The sequence below is a fragment of the Myotis myotis genome, unplaced genomic scaffold (genome assembly GCF_014108235.1).
Source record: "Myotis myotis isolate mMyoMyo1 unplaced genomic scaffold, mMyoMyo1.p scaffold_m19_p_52, whole genome shotgun sequence".
Lineage (NCBI taxonomy): Eukaryota > Metazoa > Chordata > Mammalia > Chiroptera > Vespertilionidae > Myotis > Myotis myotis.
In genome coordinates this window covers 235753-254571 of record NW_023416360.1, presented here as the reverse complement: position 1 = coordinate 254571, position 18819 = coordinate 235753, and the positions used below count along the sequence as shown (strand labels likewise).

General features: G+C 45.8%; 1 protein-coding gene across 5 annotated transcripts in view; it reads right to left on the bottom strand.

Moving 5' to 3' along the window:
* The window catches only part of LOC118657340 (inositol-pentakisphosphate 2-kinase), a 143739-nt gene that overhangs the window by 12763 nt on the left and 112157 nt on the right, over positions 1-18819 (bottom strand). For 4 of the 5 annotated variants that reach the window (XM_036311206.1, XM_036311205.1, XM_036311207.1 and 1 more), the window contains 3 exons: positions 18188-18467; positions 17071-17221; positions 16354-16456 (listed from right to left, as the gene is read on the bottom strand). In XM_036311206.1, the coding sequence (XP_036167099.1) occupies positions 16354-16456; positions 17071-17221; positions 18188-18467 (534 nt within the window). Of the gene's footprint in view, positions 1-16353; positions 16457-17070; positions 17222-18187; positions 18468-18819 lie in introns of those variants that run through there. The other variant, XR_004967989.1, reaches the window with a different exon arrangement.

Genomic DNA, 18819 nt, shown 5'->3' with positions numbered 1-18819 from the left:
TTAGCCTCTTCCTGAGGCTACCTAGCAGGAGCCCAGCTGTGAAGCAATGCAAGCTGCTGTGGGGCCTTTAGCCTTCTTTTGGATGTTCTGGGTTTCTCTGACTCAGCTGCAGTTTGTTAGGTAATTTTCAGATTGCAGGCCTTTCATATGCAAAAGCCTCTGTGCACACCTTGGGTCAGACGGGGTCTCTGGGGATCAACAGAGCAGAGCAAGCAGCTATGCCTGCTCCTCAGTCCTACCCTAAGAGGCTCCGCGTCTCAGTGTCCCGGTAATCACTGCAAGTACCTCTGAGAGGAAGCCGCCCTCGAGTTCCGACTGATGCCAGACAGTCCAGTTTCTCCCGTATGAGTCTGGGTCCCCAGAGACTCGCCCGGAACTGGAGTTCAGAGCAGTCAGGAGCTTGAGACTCCCTCCCGATTGAAAAGACAACCATGTCCTCAGTTTCCAGCCCTTTCCACATGCACCACGTCCTCAACTTCCAGCTGTTTCCACTTGCGCTGCGTCTTCAGCTGCCAGCCCTTTCCGCGTGCGCCTCCATACCTCTGCACTTTACTTTCACACCACACCTCCTCTGCGTCTCAGTGTGCTTTTCTCTTTCCTTCTAGTTGTAGAATTTCCACTCAGCCAGCCTTCCTGTGGTTCTGGATGATGTCCGTTTTGTCTCTTAGTTGTATTTTTTAAGTGGTTGTGCGAGGCAGCAATTTCCGGTGTTTACCTATGCCACCATCTTGGTTTCTCTCTCCACATTTATTGATTTGTGGATATTGTACCATCCTTGCATCCCTGGAATAAATCCCACTTAGTCATGGTGTATGATTTTTCTAATGTAATTCTAGATTCGATTTGCTAGAATTTTGTTGAGGATTTTGGAATCATGTTCATGAGGGATATTGGACTATAATTCTCTTTGTATTATCTTTATCTGGTTTTGGGATTAGAGTAATGCAGGCTTCGTAGAAAAAGCTTGGAAGTGCTCCTTCCTCTTGAATTTTTTGGAATAGTCTGAGGAAGACAGGTTTTATTTCTTCTTTGAATGTTTAATAAAACTCCCCTGTGAAGCCGTCTGGTCCAGGGCTTTTGTTTGTTGGGAGTTTTTTTATTACTGCTTTAATTTCCTCCATAATTATCAGCCTATTCAGATTTTTTTATTCCTCCTAGATGAATTTTGGAAGTTCGTAATTTTCTAGGAATGTGTCCATTTCTTCTAGGTCAGTGGTCGGAAAACTGCGGCTTGCGAGCTACATGCAGCTCTTTGGCCCCTTGAGTGTGGCTCTTCCACAAAATACCATGTGTGGGCACGCAAGTACATTGCGATTGAAACTTCGTGGCCCATGGGCAGAAGTATTTTGTGGAAGAGCCACACTCAAGGGACCAAAGAGCCGCATGTGGCTCGCAAGCCACAGTTTGCCGACCACTATTCTAAGTTGACCAGCTTGTTGGAGTAGAGTTGCTCATAGTATTTTTTTTACGATTCTTCGTATTTCTACGGGGTCTGTTCTTATTTCACCACTTTCATTTCTGATTTTCTTTATTTGAGTCCTCTCTCTTTGCTTCTTGGTGAACCTGGCTAGAGGTTCATCAATCTTGTTTGTCCTTTCAAAGAACCAGCTCTTGGTTTCATTGATCTTTTGTACTGTTTGTTTTTGGTCTCTGTGTCATTTATTTCCACTCTGATCTTTATTATTTCCTTCCTTCTGCTCACACTGGACTTTTCTTGTTGCTCTCTTTCTAATTCTTCAAGTTGCAAAGTTAGATGGTTTATTACCAGTTTTTCTTGTTTTTTTGAGGTAGGCTTGTAATGCTATGAACGTTCAGGATTGCTTTCACTGTGTCTCAAAGATTTTGGATTGTTGTGTTTTCATTGTCGTTTGTTTCCAGGATCTGTTTTATTTCTTCTTTGATCTCTTTGGTTACCCACTCATTGTTTAATAGTATGCTATTCAGCCTCCAAGTGTTTGAATTTTTGTGATTGTTTTTACTGTAGTTGATTTCTAATTTTATGCCATTGTGATCTGAGAGAATGCTTGATATTATTTCAATCCTCTTGAGTTTGGAGAGACTTTGCCTATGTACCAATATGTGGTCTATCTTTGAAAAGGTCCCATGTGCACTTGAAAAGAATGTATATTCTGTAGTTTTGGGGTGGAATGTTCTAAAGATGTCAATTAAGTGCATCTGATCTAGTGAGTCATTTAGGATTGATGTTTCTTTGCTAATTTTTTGTCCAAAGGATTTATCCAGTGATGTTAATGGGTTATTAAAGTCTCCTACTATGATTATGTTGCTGTCAACCTCTCCCCTGATATCTTCCAGGAGTTTTTTTTATGTATTTGGGTGCTCCTGCATTAGGTGCATATATGTTTATCAGAGTTATATCTTCTTGTTGTATCAATCCCTTTAGAATTATGAAGTGACCTTTCTTGTCTCTTGTCATGGCCTTTACTTTGAGGTCTATTTTGTCAGATATAAGTATTGCTACCCCAGATTTTTTTTTTCATTTCCATTTGCCTGGTAGATATTTTTCCATCACTTCACTTTCAGTCTGTGTGAGTCCCTTGTTCTGAGGTGGGTCTCCTGTAGACAGCATATATATGGGTCATGTTTTCTTACCCATTCAGTCACTCAATTTCTTTTGATTGGAACATTTAATCTATTTATGTTTAATGTTATTATCGATAGGTACTTGTTTGTAGCCATTTCTGTGCTTTAAGCCTGTGTTCCTTCCTCCCTTTCTAGTTCTTCTTTTTACAGCATTTCCTTTAGCATTTCTTGCATTGCTGGCTTGGTAGTGATAAACTCCCTTAGCCTTTTTTTGTCTGTGAAGCTCCTGATTTCCCCTTCAATTTTGATTGATAGTCTTGCTGGATAGAGTATTCTTGGATTCAGCCCTTTGCTTTGCATCACTTTGTATACTTCCTTCCATTCCCTTCTAGCTTGATGTGTTTCTGTTGAGAAATAATTTGACAATCTGATGGGGGATCCTTTGTAGGCAACTCTCTGTCTCTCTCTTTCAGCCTTCAAGATTCTCTCTGTCGTTAACATTTGCCATTGTAATTATGGCGTGTCTTGGTGTGGGTCTTTTGGGATTCATCTTGCTTGGGACTGTATTTGTATAACTTTTTTCTTCCCCATGTCAAGGAAGTTTTCTGTCATTATTTCTTCAAAGAGATTTTCTAATCCTTGCTGCTTTTCTTGTCCTTCTGGCAACTCTATTATACATATGTTACTTTGTTTCATGTTGTCCTAAAGCTCCCTTAGGGGCTCTTCCTGCTTTTTAATTTTTTTCTCCAGTTGCTGTTCAGATTGGGCTTGTTTCACTAGCTTATCTTCTCACAAGACAAGACAACATGAATGAACACGCACAATAGCAGAGAGAGAAGCACATGGACTCTGGTTCTTGGAGGCCCGAGAGATGCACGCCTCTGCACAGGGAGAACTTCGAGGGAGCCCTGGAGCCTGTAAATGTGACCATTTGGAAATTCCAGAACTAAAAACAGTAAAAATCAGTATTAAGACTTTAACAGCTAATTCTAATAGCAGATTAGAGAAAACCAACGAGACTTCTAACTGAGAAGTGGTGTGTACACAGATGTATGTGCATGTGTATCCACATGGAGCATGGAATGGGAAACGTTGAGGAAGGGGCCTGAGACAGAAAGTTAAGAGAATCTGTTTAATGCACATGTAATTGGGATAAGAGAGGGAATGGTGGAAACAAAATTTGAAAGAGTTGAAGCCAAAAGTATTCCAAAACTGTGGAAAGACAGCAAGCCACAACTACAGAGGAGGAACCAAGATGTCAGCATAGGCCAATGCGGACCTCACGTTCTCCCACAACCACATCAAAACTACAACTAAACCGAGGAGAAACCAAGATGGCGGCATAGGTAAATACCGGAAATTGCTGCCTTGCACAACCACTTAAAAAATACAACTAAAAGTTAAAACAGACATCATCCAGAACCACAGGAAGGCTGGCTGAGTAGAAATTCTACAATTAGAAGGAAAGAGAAAAGCACACTGAGACGCAGAGGAGGTGTGGTGTGGAAGTAAAGTGCAGAGGTATGGAGGCGCACGCGGAGAGGGCTGGCGGCTGAGGACACGGTTGCCTTTTTCAAACGGGAGGGAGTCTCAAGCTCCCGACTGCTCTGAAGTCCAGTTCCTGGTAAGTCTCTGGGGACCTAGACTCATACGGGGAGAGGCTAGACCAGCCGTGGGCAAACTACAGCCTGCGGGCCGGATCCGGCCCGTTTGAAATGAAAAAAACTTAAAAAAAAAAAAAAAGACCGTGCCCTTTTTTTGTAATGATGTTTTCTTTGAATTTATATTAGTTCACACAAACACTCCATCCATGCTTTTGTTCCGGCCCTCCAGTCCAGTTTAAGAACCCATTGTGGCCCTCGAGTCAGAAAGTATGCCCACCCCTGGGCTAGACTGTCTGGCATCGGTCGGACCTCAAGGGCGGCTTTCTCTCAGAGGTGCTTGCAGCCATTACTGGGCAACTGAGAAGCGGGGCCTGTTAGGGTAGGACTGAGGAGCAGCCATAGCTGCTTGCTCTGCCCTGTTGATCCCCTGGGACCCCGCCCCGCCCATGCTGTGCGCTGGCTTTTGCATATAAAAGGCCTGGCCCTTTGCAGTCTGAAAATTACCTAACCAACTGCAGCTGGCCCAAGGCCCCACAGCAGCTTGCATTCCTTCACAGATGCTAAATTAGTACCTCCTTAGAGATCCAAGAGCCAGTGTGCCCAGTGGTCAGAGTGGGACCATCCAGATTACAACTCCTCAGATCCATAAGGGACACACTCAGGGGGCAGACTCAGTGAGCACCAAAGCCCCACTGAAGCAAGTCTTGCCCCAGAAGGGTGTCTCCAGCACAGAAGTTCTCCCACTGCAGACACAGCTGATTCTCACAGCCAATTGGCCTGGAGGTCAATTCCTCCCAGTGATATCTACAACAATCAAGGCTTAACTACAACAAGACTGTGCACAAAGCCCACAAAGGGGTGCACCAAGAGTGTCCACCTCAGGTAATTGGGGTGGCTGAGCCACTGGGCCCTATAGGACACCTAGCACAGAAAGCCACTCTATCAACACAGGGAAGCATAAAAAATGCAGAGACAAAGAAACAGGTCACAAATGACAGAAATGGAGGAAAGCAAACTACTGGATATAGAGTTCAAAACCACACTTTTAAGGTTTTTCAAGAATTTTCTAGAAACTGCCGATAAACTTAGTGAGACACTGAAGGTTGTGAAAAAGGACCAACTAGAAATTAAGCATACACTGACTGAAATAAAGAATATAATACAGAGTTCCAACAGCAGACTAGAGGATCGCAAGAATCAAGTCAAAGATCTGAAATACGAAGAAGCAAAAAGCACCCAAACGGAAAAACAAAAAGAAAAAATAATCCAAAAATATGAAGGTAGAGTAAGGAACCTCTGGGACGACTTCATGTGTACCAACATCTGAATTATGCGGGTGCCAGAAGAAGAGAGAGAGCAAGATATTGAAAACCTATCTGAAGAAATAATGACAGAAAACTTCCCCTACCTGGTGAAAGAAATAGACTTACAAGTCCAGGAAGCGCAGAGAACCCCAAACAAAGGGAATCCAAAGAGGACCACACCAAGACACATCATAATCAAAATGCCAAGAGCAAAAGACAAAGAGAGAATCTTAAAAGCAGCAAGAGAAAAAAAGTCAGTTACCTACAAGGGAGTACCCATACGACTGTCAGCGGATTTCTCAACAGAAACTTTGCAGGCCAGGAGGGAGTGGCAAGAAATATTCAAAGTGATGAATGCCAAGAACCTACAACCAAGATTACTTTATCCAGCAAAGCTATCATTCAGAATTGAAGGTCAGATAAAGAGCTTTACAGATAAGGAAAAGCTAAAGGAGTTCATCACCACCAAACCAGTATTATATGAAATGCTGAAAGGTATCCTTTAAGAAGAAGAAGAAGAAGAAAAAGGTAATGATACAAATTATGAACAACAACTACACATCTATCAATAAGTGAATCTAAAAATCAAGTGAATAAGTAATCTGATGAACAGAATAAACTGGTGATTGTAATAGAATCAGGGGCATAGAAAGGGAGTGGACTGACTATTCTCGGGGTGGGGGGGAAGGGGTGTGGGGGATGTGGGAAGAGACTGGACAAAAAATGTACACCTATGGATGAGTACAGTGGGTGGGGAGTGAGGGCTGAGGGTGGGGTGGGAACCGGGTGGAGGGGAGCTATGGGGGGAAAAAAGAGGAACAACTGTAATAATCTGAACAATAAGGATTTAATAAAAAATAAAAATAAAAATAAAAACCTACAGCTAAACCACAGCACCACCATCATCCAGAACCACCTGAAAGCTGGCTAAATGGAAGTCCTACAACTAGGGAATTAAAGAAGCACATTGAGACTGGCAGGAGGGCAGAGACATGGGATGGGTCGGTCCCATGCCCACATGTGGCAGATAATAATCAGGAGGAATTTTTATCTACAGAAGTCCCCCTGAGGGGTAAGGGGTCCCAGATCCACACTAGATGCCTCAGTCCAGGGATCCAGTGCTGGGAAGAGAAGTTCCCATAACTCCAGGCTGTACAAACCAGCAGGGATTGTGGCTGAGTGACATGGAGGCTACTGGAGACCCAGGCAGCTCCTCTTAAAGGGCCAGCACACAAACTTACTTGGACTCATTCCCTCTGAGCTCCAGCACTGGAGCAGCAGCTTGAACGGCCACAGGGCCATATAGGAGTGACTACATTGTCTGGCATCAGGGAAGGAACTGGGGGGCAGCTTTCTCCCAGACAGAAGTGCTGGCAGAGGTCACTGTTCCACAAAGAGCGGACTGGGAGTCATATCTGAGTCTCCATCATCCTGGCTCATACTGTTCATCCTGACCTGGTGAGTCCATGAGACCCCACCCCACCCAATTTGCGGACTGAAGATTTGTCCTTTCTTTCATTTGGAACTTCACTGTCTCTTCAATCTAGCTGCCTCTCTGTGTTTTTCTACATATTAGGTAGATCTGCTACATCTCCGTTTTGGTAGAGTGGCATTGTATAGTAGGTATTCTGCAGGACCCAGTGTCTCCATAGTCACCTAGCCAGGTACTCCAGGTGTCCCTTGTGTGGGTTGTGTGTACCCTCCTGTCTCAGTTGAACTCTGACTGCTGTTAGGACATCAACGGGATGGATTGACCTTCAGGTTGGCTGACTGTGAGGACTGGCCATGACTACAATGGAGGAGCTGCTGTTCAGGGGCTGACCCACAAAGTAGGATATGCTTTAGTGGGGATCCAGTGCCTGCCAAGTCTGCCCTTTGGGTGTGTCATTTGTGGAGATGATTGTGTGGTGCTCTGGTGTGGTCTGACACTGGCCACTGAGTGGGTTGGTTCTTTTTTCTTTTTTGACCTAGAGTTTTATACTCTTTTTAAAAAAATTTTTTATTTAGTTATTATATATGTGTCCTTATCCCCACATTACCCCCTAATTCCCCCCATTCATGCCCTCACCCCCCTGTTGTCTGTGTCCATTGGTTAGGCCTGTATGCTTGCATATAAGTCCTTTGGTTGATTTCCCCCCCTTACCCACACCCTCCCCTACTTTCCCTCTGAGGTTTGACAGTGTGATTGATGCTTCTCTGTCTCTGGATCTCTGTTTTTGTTCATCAGTTTATGTTGTTCATTAGATTCCACAAATGAGTGAGATCATGTGGTATTTATCTTTCTCTGACTGGCTTATTTCACTTAGCATAATGCTCTCCAGTTCCATCCATGCTGTTGCAAATGGTAAGAATTCCTTCTTTTTTACAGCAGCATAGTATTCCATCGTGTAGATGTACCACAGTTTTCTAATCCACTCATCTGCTGATGGGCACTTAGGCTGTTTCCAAATCTTAGCTATGGTGAATTGTGCTGCTATGAACATAGGGGTGCATATATCCTTTCTGATTGGTGTTTCTGGTTTCTTGGGATATAGTCCTAGAAGTGGGATCACTGGGTCAAATGGGAGTTCCATTTTTAGTTTTTTGAGGAAATTCCATACTGTTCTCCACAGTGGCTGCACAAGTCTGCATTCCCACCAGCAGTGCACAAGGGTTCCTTTTTCTTCACATCCTCGCCAGCACTTGTCGTTTGTTGATTTGTTGATGTAGCCATTCTGACAGGTGTGCGATGGAGTGTGTTGGTTCTGAGGCCTCTTGGGAGACGCTCTGGTGTGGCCAAGATCAGCTGTGCCTTGCCTGCGCCACCTGGCATGATCTACAAAGTGATCTGCAGGTGGTTGCCACTTGTGCTGCACTTGGAGGCACCTGGGAGAGACTAAGCTATGAACAGAGGCTGTCTGCTACTAGTGCTGGGTTGGGGGCCACTTAGCAAGAGGTATGGGGCAAATCGAGGCCAGATACTCTTTGTTTGGGGTTTGTGAACCTTTTAGTGGTTTTAGGGAATTCCACAGTGAGAGCAGAGATCAGGCTGTTTGTATGGAAAAGCCGAGGGAAGCAGCTTATGTGGGCCTGCAAGTTGGGTGAGGTGCTGTCTCAATGAATCACCAGAGCTGGGTGAATGGTGTGAGCCAGGGTGATGGAGACTCAGATATGGTGTCTGCAGGCTCTGTTGGGGGAGGGCTCAGCAAAGGAACAGGGGCCTCTGCCAGCAGTTCTGTCCTGGGGGGGCCGGGATGGGGGGAGCTGCCCTCCAGCCCTGGCCCTGAAGCCAGACACTTCAGTTCCTCCTGGTAAGTCCCTGGTGCTTTTCAAGCTGCTGCCCTAGCGCTGGAGCTCGGAGGGAAGACAATATGACAGAATCTATCAAAAGTAAATCTAGCCCGGGGAACCTCAGCTGGTTGCAGCATCAGACTGTATGACAAAAGGGTGCAGGTTCAATTCCTGGTCAGGTTGCATACCTAGGTTCCAGGTTCAATTCCTGGTAGGGGAGCACATGGGAGGCAACCAATCAATGTTCTCTCTCACTTCAAGATCTTTCTCTCTCTCTCTCTTTCTCCACCTCTCTCTCTCTCTCTCTCTCTCTCTCTCTCTCTCTCTCTCTCTCTCAAATCAATAAAAACATATCCTAGGGTGAGGATTAAAAGTAAATACATACAAGGAAAATAAATCCAGAAATTTTATTTCTAAGAATCTATCTTACATAAGGTTATTAAAGTACAAAAATTTGAATGTCAACATTATCTTTTAACAGCAACAAATTAAGATAACATCCAAATAAATGACATTGATATGCCTATACTAAAGCGAAAAACATAAATCCACACATAGAGGAAGCACGACATACACTTAGCTGGATATATAAAAAGCATAACACATCTAATCACACTGCACTAAAATGTAAGTCACAAGAGAAAGAGGCCTTAAAAGCAGCCATGGGAAAAAAATGTACCTCCTGAAAAAGGACAGTCAGACTGAAAGAAGCAACATGCAGTCACCATCAACCCTTCTTTGTACCTAGGAAAAAACTACCTTTTACGTCTGTGGACAATTTATAAACATATCCAGATAAACAGAGAACTTATCAAAAACTTGCACTGATGTGACTTAAAGGCTATATATACCTCAAGAAGAAAAAAAGAACTAGAAACAATTATAGGCCAATAAATTAGACAACTTAGATGAAATGGATGAATTCCTAAAGACATAAATTACCAAAACTGACTCAATAAATAGATAATATAATTAGACCTACAATAACTAAAGAGACTGAGTTGGGCATCAAAACACTACCTACAAAGAACAGGCCACACTCAGATGGCTTTACTAGTAAATTCCATCAAATATTTAAAGAAGAATTAACATCACTCCTTCTCAAACCCTTCTAAAAATAAGAGGCTGGACACTTCCCAACTGATCTGATAAGGACAGTATTACCTGATGCTAAGGAGAAAAAAGACATTATAAAAAACTAGTGGCCTGGTGCACTAAATTTCATGTGTGTGTGTGTGGGGGGAGGTGTGTCCCTTAGCCCGGCCTACACCCTCTCCAATCTAGGACCCCTTGAGGGATGTCCAACTGCCAGTTTAGGCCCAATCCTACAGACAATCCGGGACTGCTGGCTCCTAACTGCTCACCTGCCTTGCCTGCCTGATCGCCCCTAACTACTCTGCCTGCCGGACTTCTTGCCCCCAACTGCCCCCCCCCCGCCAGCCTAATCACCCCCAACTGCACCCCCTTGCCAGCCCGCTCGCCCCCAACTGCCCCTCCCCTCCTGGCCTGATCGCCCCTAACTGCCTCTGCCTCGGCCCCACCACCATGGCTTTGTCCAGAAGGATGTCCAGAAGGTCTCCTGGTCTAATTAGCTTATTACCCTTTTATTAGTATAGATGAAAGCTACAGAACAATATCTTATAGAGACACAAAAATTTTCAATGAAATAATAGCAAATCGCATCTAGCAACATAAAAGAAGGATTATATGCATGACCAAGTGGGATTTATCGCAGGAATGCAAAGTTGGCTGTAACATCGAAGAATAAATTAATGTAATATACCATATCTATAGAATAAAAAACAAAAACCACATCTCAACTGATGCAGAAAAGATATTTAACAAAATCCAATATCCATTCATGATAAATACACCCAACATTTAAATGAGGAGGCGAAGGGAGCCTCTTCATTCTGACAAAGGATATTTGTGAAAACCCCACCGCTAACACCATACATAATGACAAAGACTGAACACTGTCCCAATAAGGCCAGGAACAAATTAGGGATGTCTGTCCTTGCCAATTCCATTCAACACTGTACTAAAGGTTTTAGCCAGGGCACTTATGCAAGAAAAAGATATAAAAGGCATGTGAATTGGAAAAGAAGAAATAAAACTATCTCTATTCACAGATTATCTTATATAGAAAGAATCCCAAGGAGGCCACTGAAAAACTATTAGAACTAATAAATTCAGTGAGGTTGCAAGTAAAAAGATCAATACACAAAAACAAATTGTATTTCTATACATTTTCAATGATCAATCTGAAAACAGAATTTAGAAAAAAAAACTCCATTTACAATAGCATCAAAAAGACTAAAGCATCAAGAACAAACTTAAAATACAAAAGGTATGCTCTGAAAACTATAAAAGATTGTTGAAAGAAAGAAAAAGATCTAAATAAATGGAAAAGCATCTCATGTTAAAAAATTGGAAGACTTCAACAGTAAATCAAGAAAAGGTTTGGGTATAAATATAGACATGGAGCAATGAACACAATGGAGCTAAGACCATTTGATGGGTAGAAAATAATCTCTTCAACAAATGATACAGAGACAACTGGATATCCACATGCAAAGGATGATACTGAATCTCTACCTCAAATCAAATACAAAAATTAACTTAAAATGAATCAAAGAACCAAATGTAAGAGCTAAAACTATAAAACTATTAGAAAAACAGGGAAACATATTCATTACCTTAGATTTAGCAATGGATTCTTAGATATGACAACCAAAAGCATGAACAAATAAAAAAGATAAAATAGATAAATTGGACTTCATCAAAATTAAAAATATTTTTGCATCAAAAGACATTATCAAAAAAGTGAAAAGACAACTGACAAGATGGAAGAAAATATTTGCAGATCATATACCTGATAAGGGCCTCCTATCCACAAAATACAGAATTTTTACAACTCAACAAGATAAATAATAATAATTTAAAATAAATAATTTTAAAAGTAGGCAAAGGATCTGAAAAGATTTCTCCAAAGAAGATATAAATTTAAAAAATGCTCTTAGTCTTCAAGGAAATGAAAAATCAAAGCCACAATGAGATACTACTTCACACCCAAAAGGATGGTTAAAATCAGGACAGATAACGAGTGTTGTCAAAGATATGGACAAATTGGAACTGTCCTACACTGCTGGTGGGACAGCAAGTTACCATTTGACCCACCAATTCCACTCCTATGCATACACCCAAGAAAAGTAAACATATGTCCACACAAAAATGTGTACACAATTATTTCTAGCAGCATTGTTCACAGTAGCCAAAAAGTGGAAACAACCCAATGCCCACCAACTGATAAATGAATAAACCAAATTTATATTTTGTATATCTTATAAAATAGAATATTACTTGGTCACAAAGTACTGGTATAGATCAGTGATGGCGAACCTTTTGAGCTTGGCGTGTCAGCATTTTGAAAAACCCTAACTTAACTCTGGTGCCGTGTCACATATAGAAATTTTTTGATATTTGCAACTATAGTAAAACAAAGACTTATATTTTTGATATTTATTTTATATATTTAAATGCCATTTAACAAAGAAATCAACCAAAAAAATGAGTTCGCGTGTCAGAGGTGACATAGGTTCGCCATCACTGGTATAGATGAACCTTGAAAACATTAAGCTAAGTGAAAGAAGCCAGTCATAAAGGTCCACAAGTTGAATGGCACCTTTATATGCACTGTCTAGAACAGGCAGAGAAGAAGCAGTAGTGGTTGCTTAGAGTTAGGGGTGGGAGGGATGGAGAGACAGGGGACAGTAGCTAAAGAGTAGGAATTTGTTTTTGAGTTGAAGAAATGTTCTAAAACTGATTATGGTGATGGTTGCACTTGTGAATCTAGTAAGTACTACTGAATTGTACACTTTAAGCAGGTAAACTGTATGACATGTAAATTATACCTCAATAAAGCTGTTATAGAAAAAAAGGAAAAAGAAGAAATATCTGAGATGCAAGAATGTTGGATAAGATGTGGGCAAACATGTGATAGTTCTATACAAACACCTGTGTAAAATAAGACTGTGTATTGTGATTTTAAAAAAGAATAGGACAAACAGAATCGCAGACATAACTGCATGCATGTTGGGAGAGATCATGGAATTAAAGTATCCCAATTCCTTCCCTTGCCCATATAGCCGTGGTTTGGGGTTGGTTAAGTCATTAATTAACTTCAGACTTTAAATATCCATGGTCAAATTGAATAAGTAATCACTAAAATAATAAAAAAAATGTGTAAATTCCAAACTTGTAAAAAAATGGAATATAAAAACTAAAAGCAAAAGTGAAGAGATCAGCAGCACTCTATGGGCTGGGCGCCAAATCCAGCCCGCCACCTGTTTCGTAAAAGGAAGTTTTACTGGAACACACTGTGCTTGTTTGTTTGTCTCTGGCTCCTTCTAAGTGACAATGGCAGCGTCCAGATGACCTACAAAGTCTAAAACACTTACTATCCGGCCCTTTGTAGAAAAACTCTGCCGACTCCTGCTACAGAATACTATACACTCTGGGCTGTTTCCTGAGCATGGGAATAAAGACAGCGCCTCCTCCTCTCTCACTTCACCAGAGGTACATCAGATAAACAGCCTTCAAGAAAGAACTTCAACATCTGTGGCCAATGGATGTTCTCCACCTGCTCCCCAGCTCAAACTGCTCCCCAGCTCTCTCCTGATTTAGCCTCTAGACCAGCGGTTCTCAACCTGTGGGTCGTGACCCCTTTGGTGGTCGAACGACCCTTTCACAGGGGTTGCCTAAGACTATCCTGCAGATCAGATATTTACATTACGATTCATAACAGTAGCAACATTAGTTATGAAGTAGCAACGAAAATAATTTTATGGTTGGGTCACAACATGAGGAACTGTATTTAAAGGGCCAGAAGGTTGAGAACCACTGCTCTAGACCCTAGCTCCCTCAGACAAACAGCACAGAGCTCTTAGCCGTGTGTCATTCAACTCAAGCTAGCAAGCAGCACTGTAATGTGGGCAATCCCCAAATGGTGTGAGCGTGTATGTGTGTGCATGTGTGTAAAGTTCTGAAAAGACACTGACATACTGTTAACCATGGATATCAACTGCTTGGGCAGAAATACGGCCACATGTTATACGATGTGCTCCCTGCTTGATCTTTTCATTAGACAGTTTGTCTAGACATAAGTGTAGGTTCACATGCAGCCGTGAGAAACAAGGCAGAGATCCTGAGTGCCCTTCACCCAGCCCCGTGGTGACGTCTTGCAGAAATGATTGAATACAGTCTCACAGCCAGGAGAGGGACCCTGAACACTGCTCCATCTCCTGCCCATCTCCAGAGTTCTGCACATACCATTGTGCGTGTGTGCACACGTGTGCATGTGTGTGATCAAACATGCAGTTCGTGCACCCACCAACTCAGTAAAGTTAGAGAGCAGTCCCATACAGCAAGGATCCCTTGAGTAGGCCTTTTATACTCACACTCACTTCCTCCTCCCTCCTCCCCAACCCACAGCAATGACCCATATCCATCATTGCAAATGTGTCACCTATGCCTGGCTGGTGTAGCTCAGTGGTTAAGAGTCCACCCAGGAACCAGGAGGTCATGGTTCGATTCCCAGTCAGGGCACATGCCCAGGTTGCGGGCTCGATCCCAGGTTGTAGGGGATGTACAGGAGGCAGCTGACCGATGATTCTCTCTCATTGTTGATGCTTCATGCTCTCTCTCCCTCTCCCTTCCTCTCCTGGAAAGTAATAAAAACATCCTATCTAATAAAAGGGTAATATGCAAATTAACAGTCACTCCGTCACAAAAAGATGGTGGCGCCCAGTCCCCTCAGCCCCGCTGCTGGAGTGTTCAGTACTGTCAGCCCTGCTTGCCCCTCACTGAGAGCAGACACCAGGGCCCTGCTTGCCCCTGACCACGGCGGTGAGCCAGAGAGCAGACAGGCAGGCAGGTCTGCAGAGAATAGAGAACCACGGGGAGTGGGCCTAAGCCATCAGTAGGACATCCTCTTAGGGCTCCCAGATTGGAGAGGGTACAGGTCAGGCTGAGGGACACCCCCCACCCTCGCCCCATGCATGAATTTCGTGCACCGGGCCTCTAGAATGTATATATTTTTAAAGTCACCTAAACAGAATCACAGTGTGTGACTGGTTGTGGTTGGCTTTTGTCAGTCAGCAAGATTCCCGGGGGGTTCCCCAGGTGCTGTGTGTATCTGGAGTTCATTCCTTTTCACTGCTCAGCAATGCGTTCAGGCAACCTGTTGTAGGTCACCTGCTGACACCGGGCTGAGTGCAGATTCTAGCCCGGATTTTGGGCATGCATGAGTCTTCTGTCCTCAGAGAAGTGCCAGTGGGTCACAGACTGCCTGCACGTGTAATTTTGTATGACGCTGCAATAGTGTTTCCCCGAGGGGCTGGTGTGTGTGAGTGACCCTGCTTCTCTGCATCGCACTCTGTGTCCCCCCAATGTGCTGACTTTAGCCATTCTCATTGCTGTGTAAGATTATGTTTACATGAGGTTAAAAAACTGAAATAAAATTAGAAAGTAATCCATGCTTATTTAGTAGGCATTTTGAAATCATAGAAATGGATAAAAAAGGAAGTCAAGTCCTGTTTCCTCTTGAAAAAAGAAGCAATGCTGTTATTTATTCCACAATCAAGAAACGGGGCATATTCTGTCGCTTGATGCCGAGGCTGAGGCCCACTGTGGGTCTCCCGGCTTTGACAGCGTGGCCTTTGCAGGGCCCTCCTCGGCCAAACAACAGTGAGGCTCACAGTGGGAACCACACACAAGCACGGGCACCAGGACAGGCCGTTCCAGGCACCAGGGCCGCCGCCAGTGCACACAGGAGGTCAGCACTTTGCTCCTGCCTCTGTCACCTCCCATTTCCGCATCTACACCACCTGACAGCCCAGTGCAGCCCATGGATGCCTGTCAGAATAACATCTTTCAATGCAGAAAATAAAGGACAGAGGTGACCCTATCAGACACAATTTTTAAAACAAATGTGTTACCCAGAACTACAGAACCAAACCTCAGAATGAGGACTGCACAGCTTCCGTGAAGCTTCGGCAGCAGCTGCAGTGTGAAATGAAAGTTCTGATTTCTCGGTGCAGTCAGGATCCTGTTCACTTCATAGATGTCATTGCCATATTCGTATGGAAGGAGATGCTAACTTAGTAAAAGATATATTTTTCTACCTAGTTCCATGGAGGTTCTGAATTCCCTGGTTTGACAGAACCAGAAAGAACAGGACCAGGCCTCTTCCCTAAAAGTTTCTTCCATGCTCCCCTGGGCCTGAGTTGCAGAGGAAGAAAGCCCCCCACCCAGCCCAGGGCGGGTCCAGACCCCAGGGAGGCCACAAGAGGGGGCTGGTGCCAGCCAGTACCCCAGCTTCTCAAAAGGAAGTGAAGAGAGGTGGCTGCAGCCCTAGGCCCCGGCATGGGGTGCGGAGACAGCTGGGCCCAGGGCTAGACTGGAGCCACCTGAACCAACCCTCCCCAGGCCAGTCCATAGGAGGACAACCTTAACCATGCTTCTTTAAAGTTCCCGATTTCTGCCTCAACCGCCAGGAAACATTTCTCAGGAAAGCCCAGCTCAGTGTGAGAGCCTAAGGAGCACCCGGTGCACTTCCGGAAAGGCCTGCTCACCTTGGTCAGCGCAAAGGCCACTGTCCCATCGTCCTCTGTGGAAAGGTCGAGCAGCTTCTGGTAAAATGCTTCGTCATACGGCCCATCGATCTGCAATGCTTTCCTTAAGGGAAGGGATGGAAATAAGATGCCACAAACACAGGGACTGTTTCTTAAACTGCTAACAGCTCAGCAACCACACCTCTGGCTCAAAGGGCTCCTCCTCCTCTAAGTCTACACTTTGCCCTGAAGACCCTGGAAGACCAGAGCCTGGGAGCTGAGCTGAACACATCCTGATCCTAATACACGGTGTCCAGTCAGAGCCCACGTGAATGGAGAGTGGGAGGCAGGTGCCGCCTGCCGCCCCGCCTGTGTGGACCCAGCCACCCCGACTGGTGGGCACAGGGAAGCCTGAGGCAGAGACTGCCGGGCAGACAGGCTGCTGCTGTGGAGCAGCACTGCCCCCTGCAGCTCAGCCCTGACTCAGGACCCAGAGCCGCGGCTGTGGACTGTCCAACCCCCAGGACATGCTGCTTTTCCAGAAACTGACCCCACAGCACCATCCCGGGGCGGGCCTGCATCTGAAGGGATGGAGGGAAGGCCACTGGGTCAGCCTCCTGGGAGCCCTGTGCTGTCCTCCACTGGAGAACCCTAACCCTCACCCCATCTCACCCTCAGAGCTGCACAGGGGTCCCACCTGGACCCAGAGGGGCAGGGGTACCACAGGCCAAGCCTCACCTCTGCTCAGGAAACTCCTCCAGGTACCGCTCAACCCGTCGGTACAGAGGGTAGAGGCCTTCGATGTCCAGCAGGTCCAACATCTGCACCTGAAGGGTTTGGTACAGAAGACAGCCCTTCGGCAACCCCGAGTGCTCCAGGCTGCTTTTTCCTACCAAGAACATCCGGGGAAAAGGAGGGTTACTGCCAAGGACTGATGTCGGCAGCAGACACAGACTGCCCGCTTCAGAGGTGCTGGGGCTGCAGGCATGTGCACAGGGCCAGGCGACCCACATCTCGTGCTGTGCCTCTCTTCCCTTGCAGCGTCCGTCAGCTCCATCGCACCAACCCAGAGCTGTTTAGAGAGATGGCTCTCAGATAAGGCACAACATTTAAAGTGACCATGTTAACAGCCCCAAATGTGAGAGAGCGTGTCTGTGGAGCCCCGACCCACAGCCCACGTGGAGAAGAGGTGGCATGCGGAGGGTGGTGGTTTAGGTTGTGCCTGGCTGACCTCACTGCTAACAGTCACCCACAGCCCCACCAGAGCTCAGACCGCAGCAAAACCGCAGTTTCCTCTTCCTAGTCAGCTCCTCATGCCACAGACCTGAGCTGCTGGCGGATGACACAGGGCAAACGAGGAGCGTGGGGACACTCAGGACAAAAATTCAAGCTAGCCACCTGGAAGACCAGAGGCCACCAAGTCACAGCCAGCTCCTGGTGAGTCTGTGAGGAACAGGCCCTCGAGCAGGGAGCGTCCAGGGCCAGGAGCCCTGCACCTGCTGGCCCTGCACCCTCCCCTCCCCCTGCAAAGGACCTGCACTGTGGGGCTCCAACTTCTGTGCCTGCGAACAGGCCAAGGAAGCCTGCCCCAGGTTCACAAAGAGGATGGATCAGGAGGACGTGGAGAAAGCACTCAGCAAACACTGACACGGTGGACAGTGATGTAGGGAAGATCTGGGCTGCCATGTATACACCCACGGCAGAGACGAGAAGGGAGCCTCCCCACTTAGGGCTCAGAGGCAGGGAGGCTGGCTCTGGGGAGGCCTGTGGGGCCCAGGCTGCTCCTGCAGAAGCTCCGGGAGACCAGGCAGCACCCCATCAGGCAACGCCAGGCTCTGCCCACCTGCCAGCCTACCTTGGTGACGCAGGCTCCTGCTGAAGGGGCTGGCTTCACAGACACAAGGCCCTGGGGATCCAGGCCCCAACTTCAGGGCACTTGCCCGGCCCTTGTCCGAGCCACTGAGCAGCACCCGTGTGATGACGCGCACCAGCTCCCGGATCACGGCCCTCGCGCAGTGGGGCCCGCTGGCCAGGCCGTTGGACGGGTAGAAGAACGGCTTCAGGTGATGTGCCAGCTCCCGCCAGTCAACTGCGGGGCTGCGGGCATCTTTGCAGCCATAAATCAGCTCCCCATTCTGCAGGAAAGAAACAGGACAGGCAGGCAAAGGGACCGAACATCAACCAGTGCCCATTGGGGCCTGCACACAGCGCTGCGGTGGGGGGGGCCACTCTCACACACCCTGTCACGGACCAAAAGGCAAGTCCCGCCGGAAGTTAGGCTAGAAGAAAAGCTCTAAAAACGGGAGACCCGAGTCCTGAACTGAAGTACAAACCCTCAGGCCAGACACAGAGCGCACTGGCCGCCGGGACTGCAGAGGCAGGGACGCTGTCTCCTGAGACACTGTCCGTCAGGCCTGAGCAGAGGAACTGCGAGGCAGTGTAGATGCTGTGGATGGCCAGTTCTGCAGAGCTTTGTCCTCTGCGAAA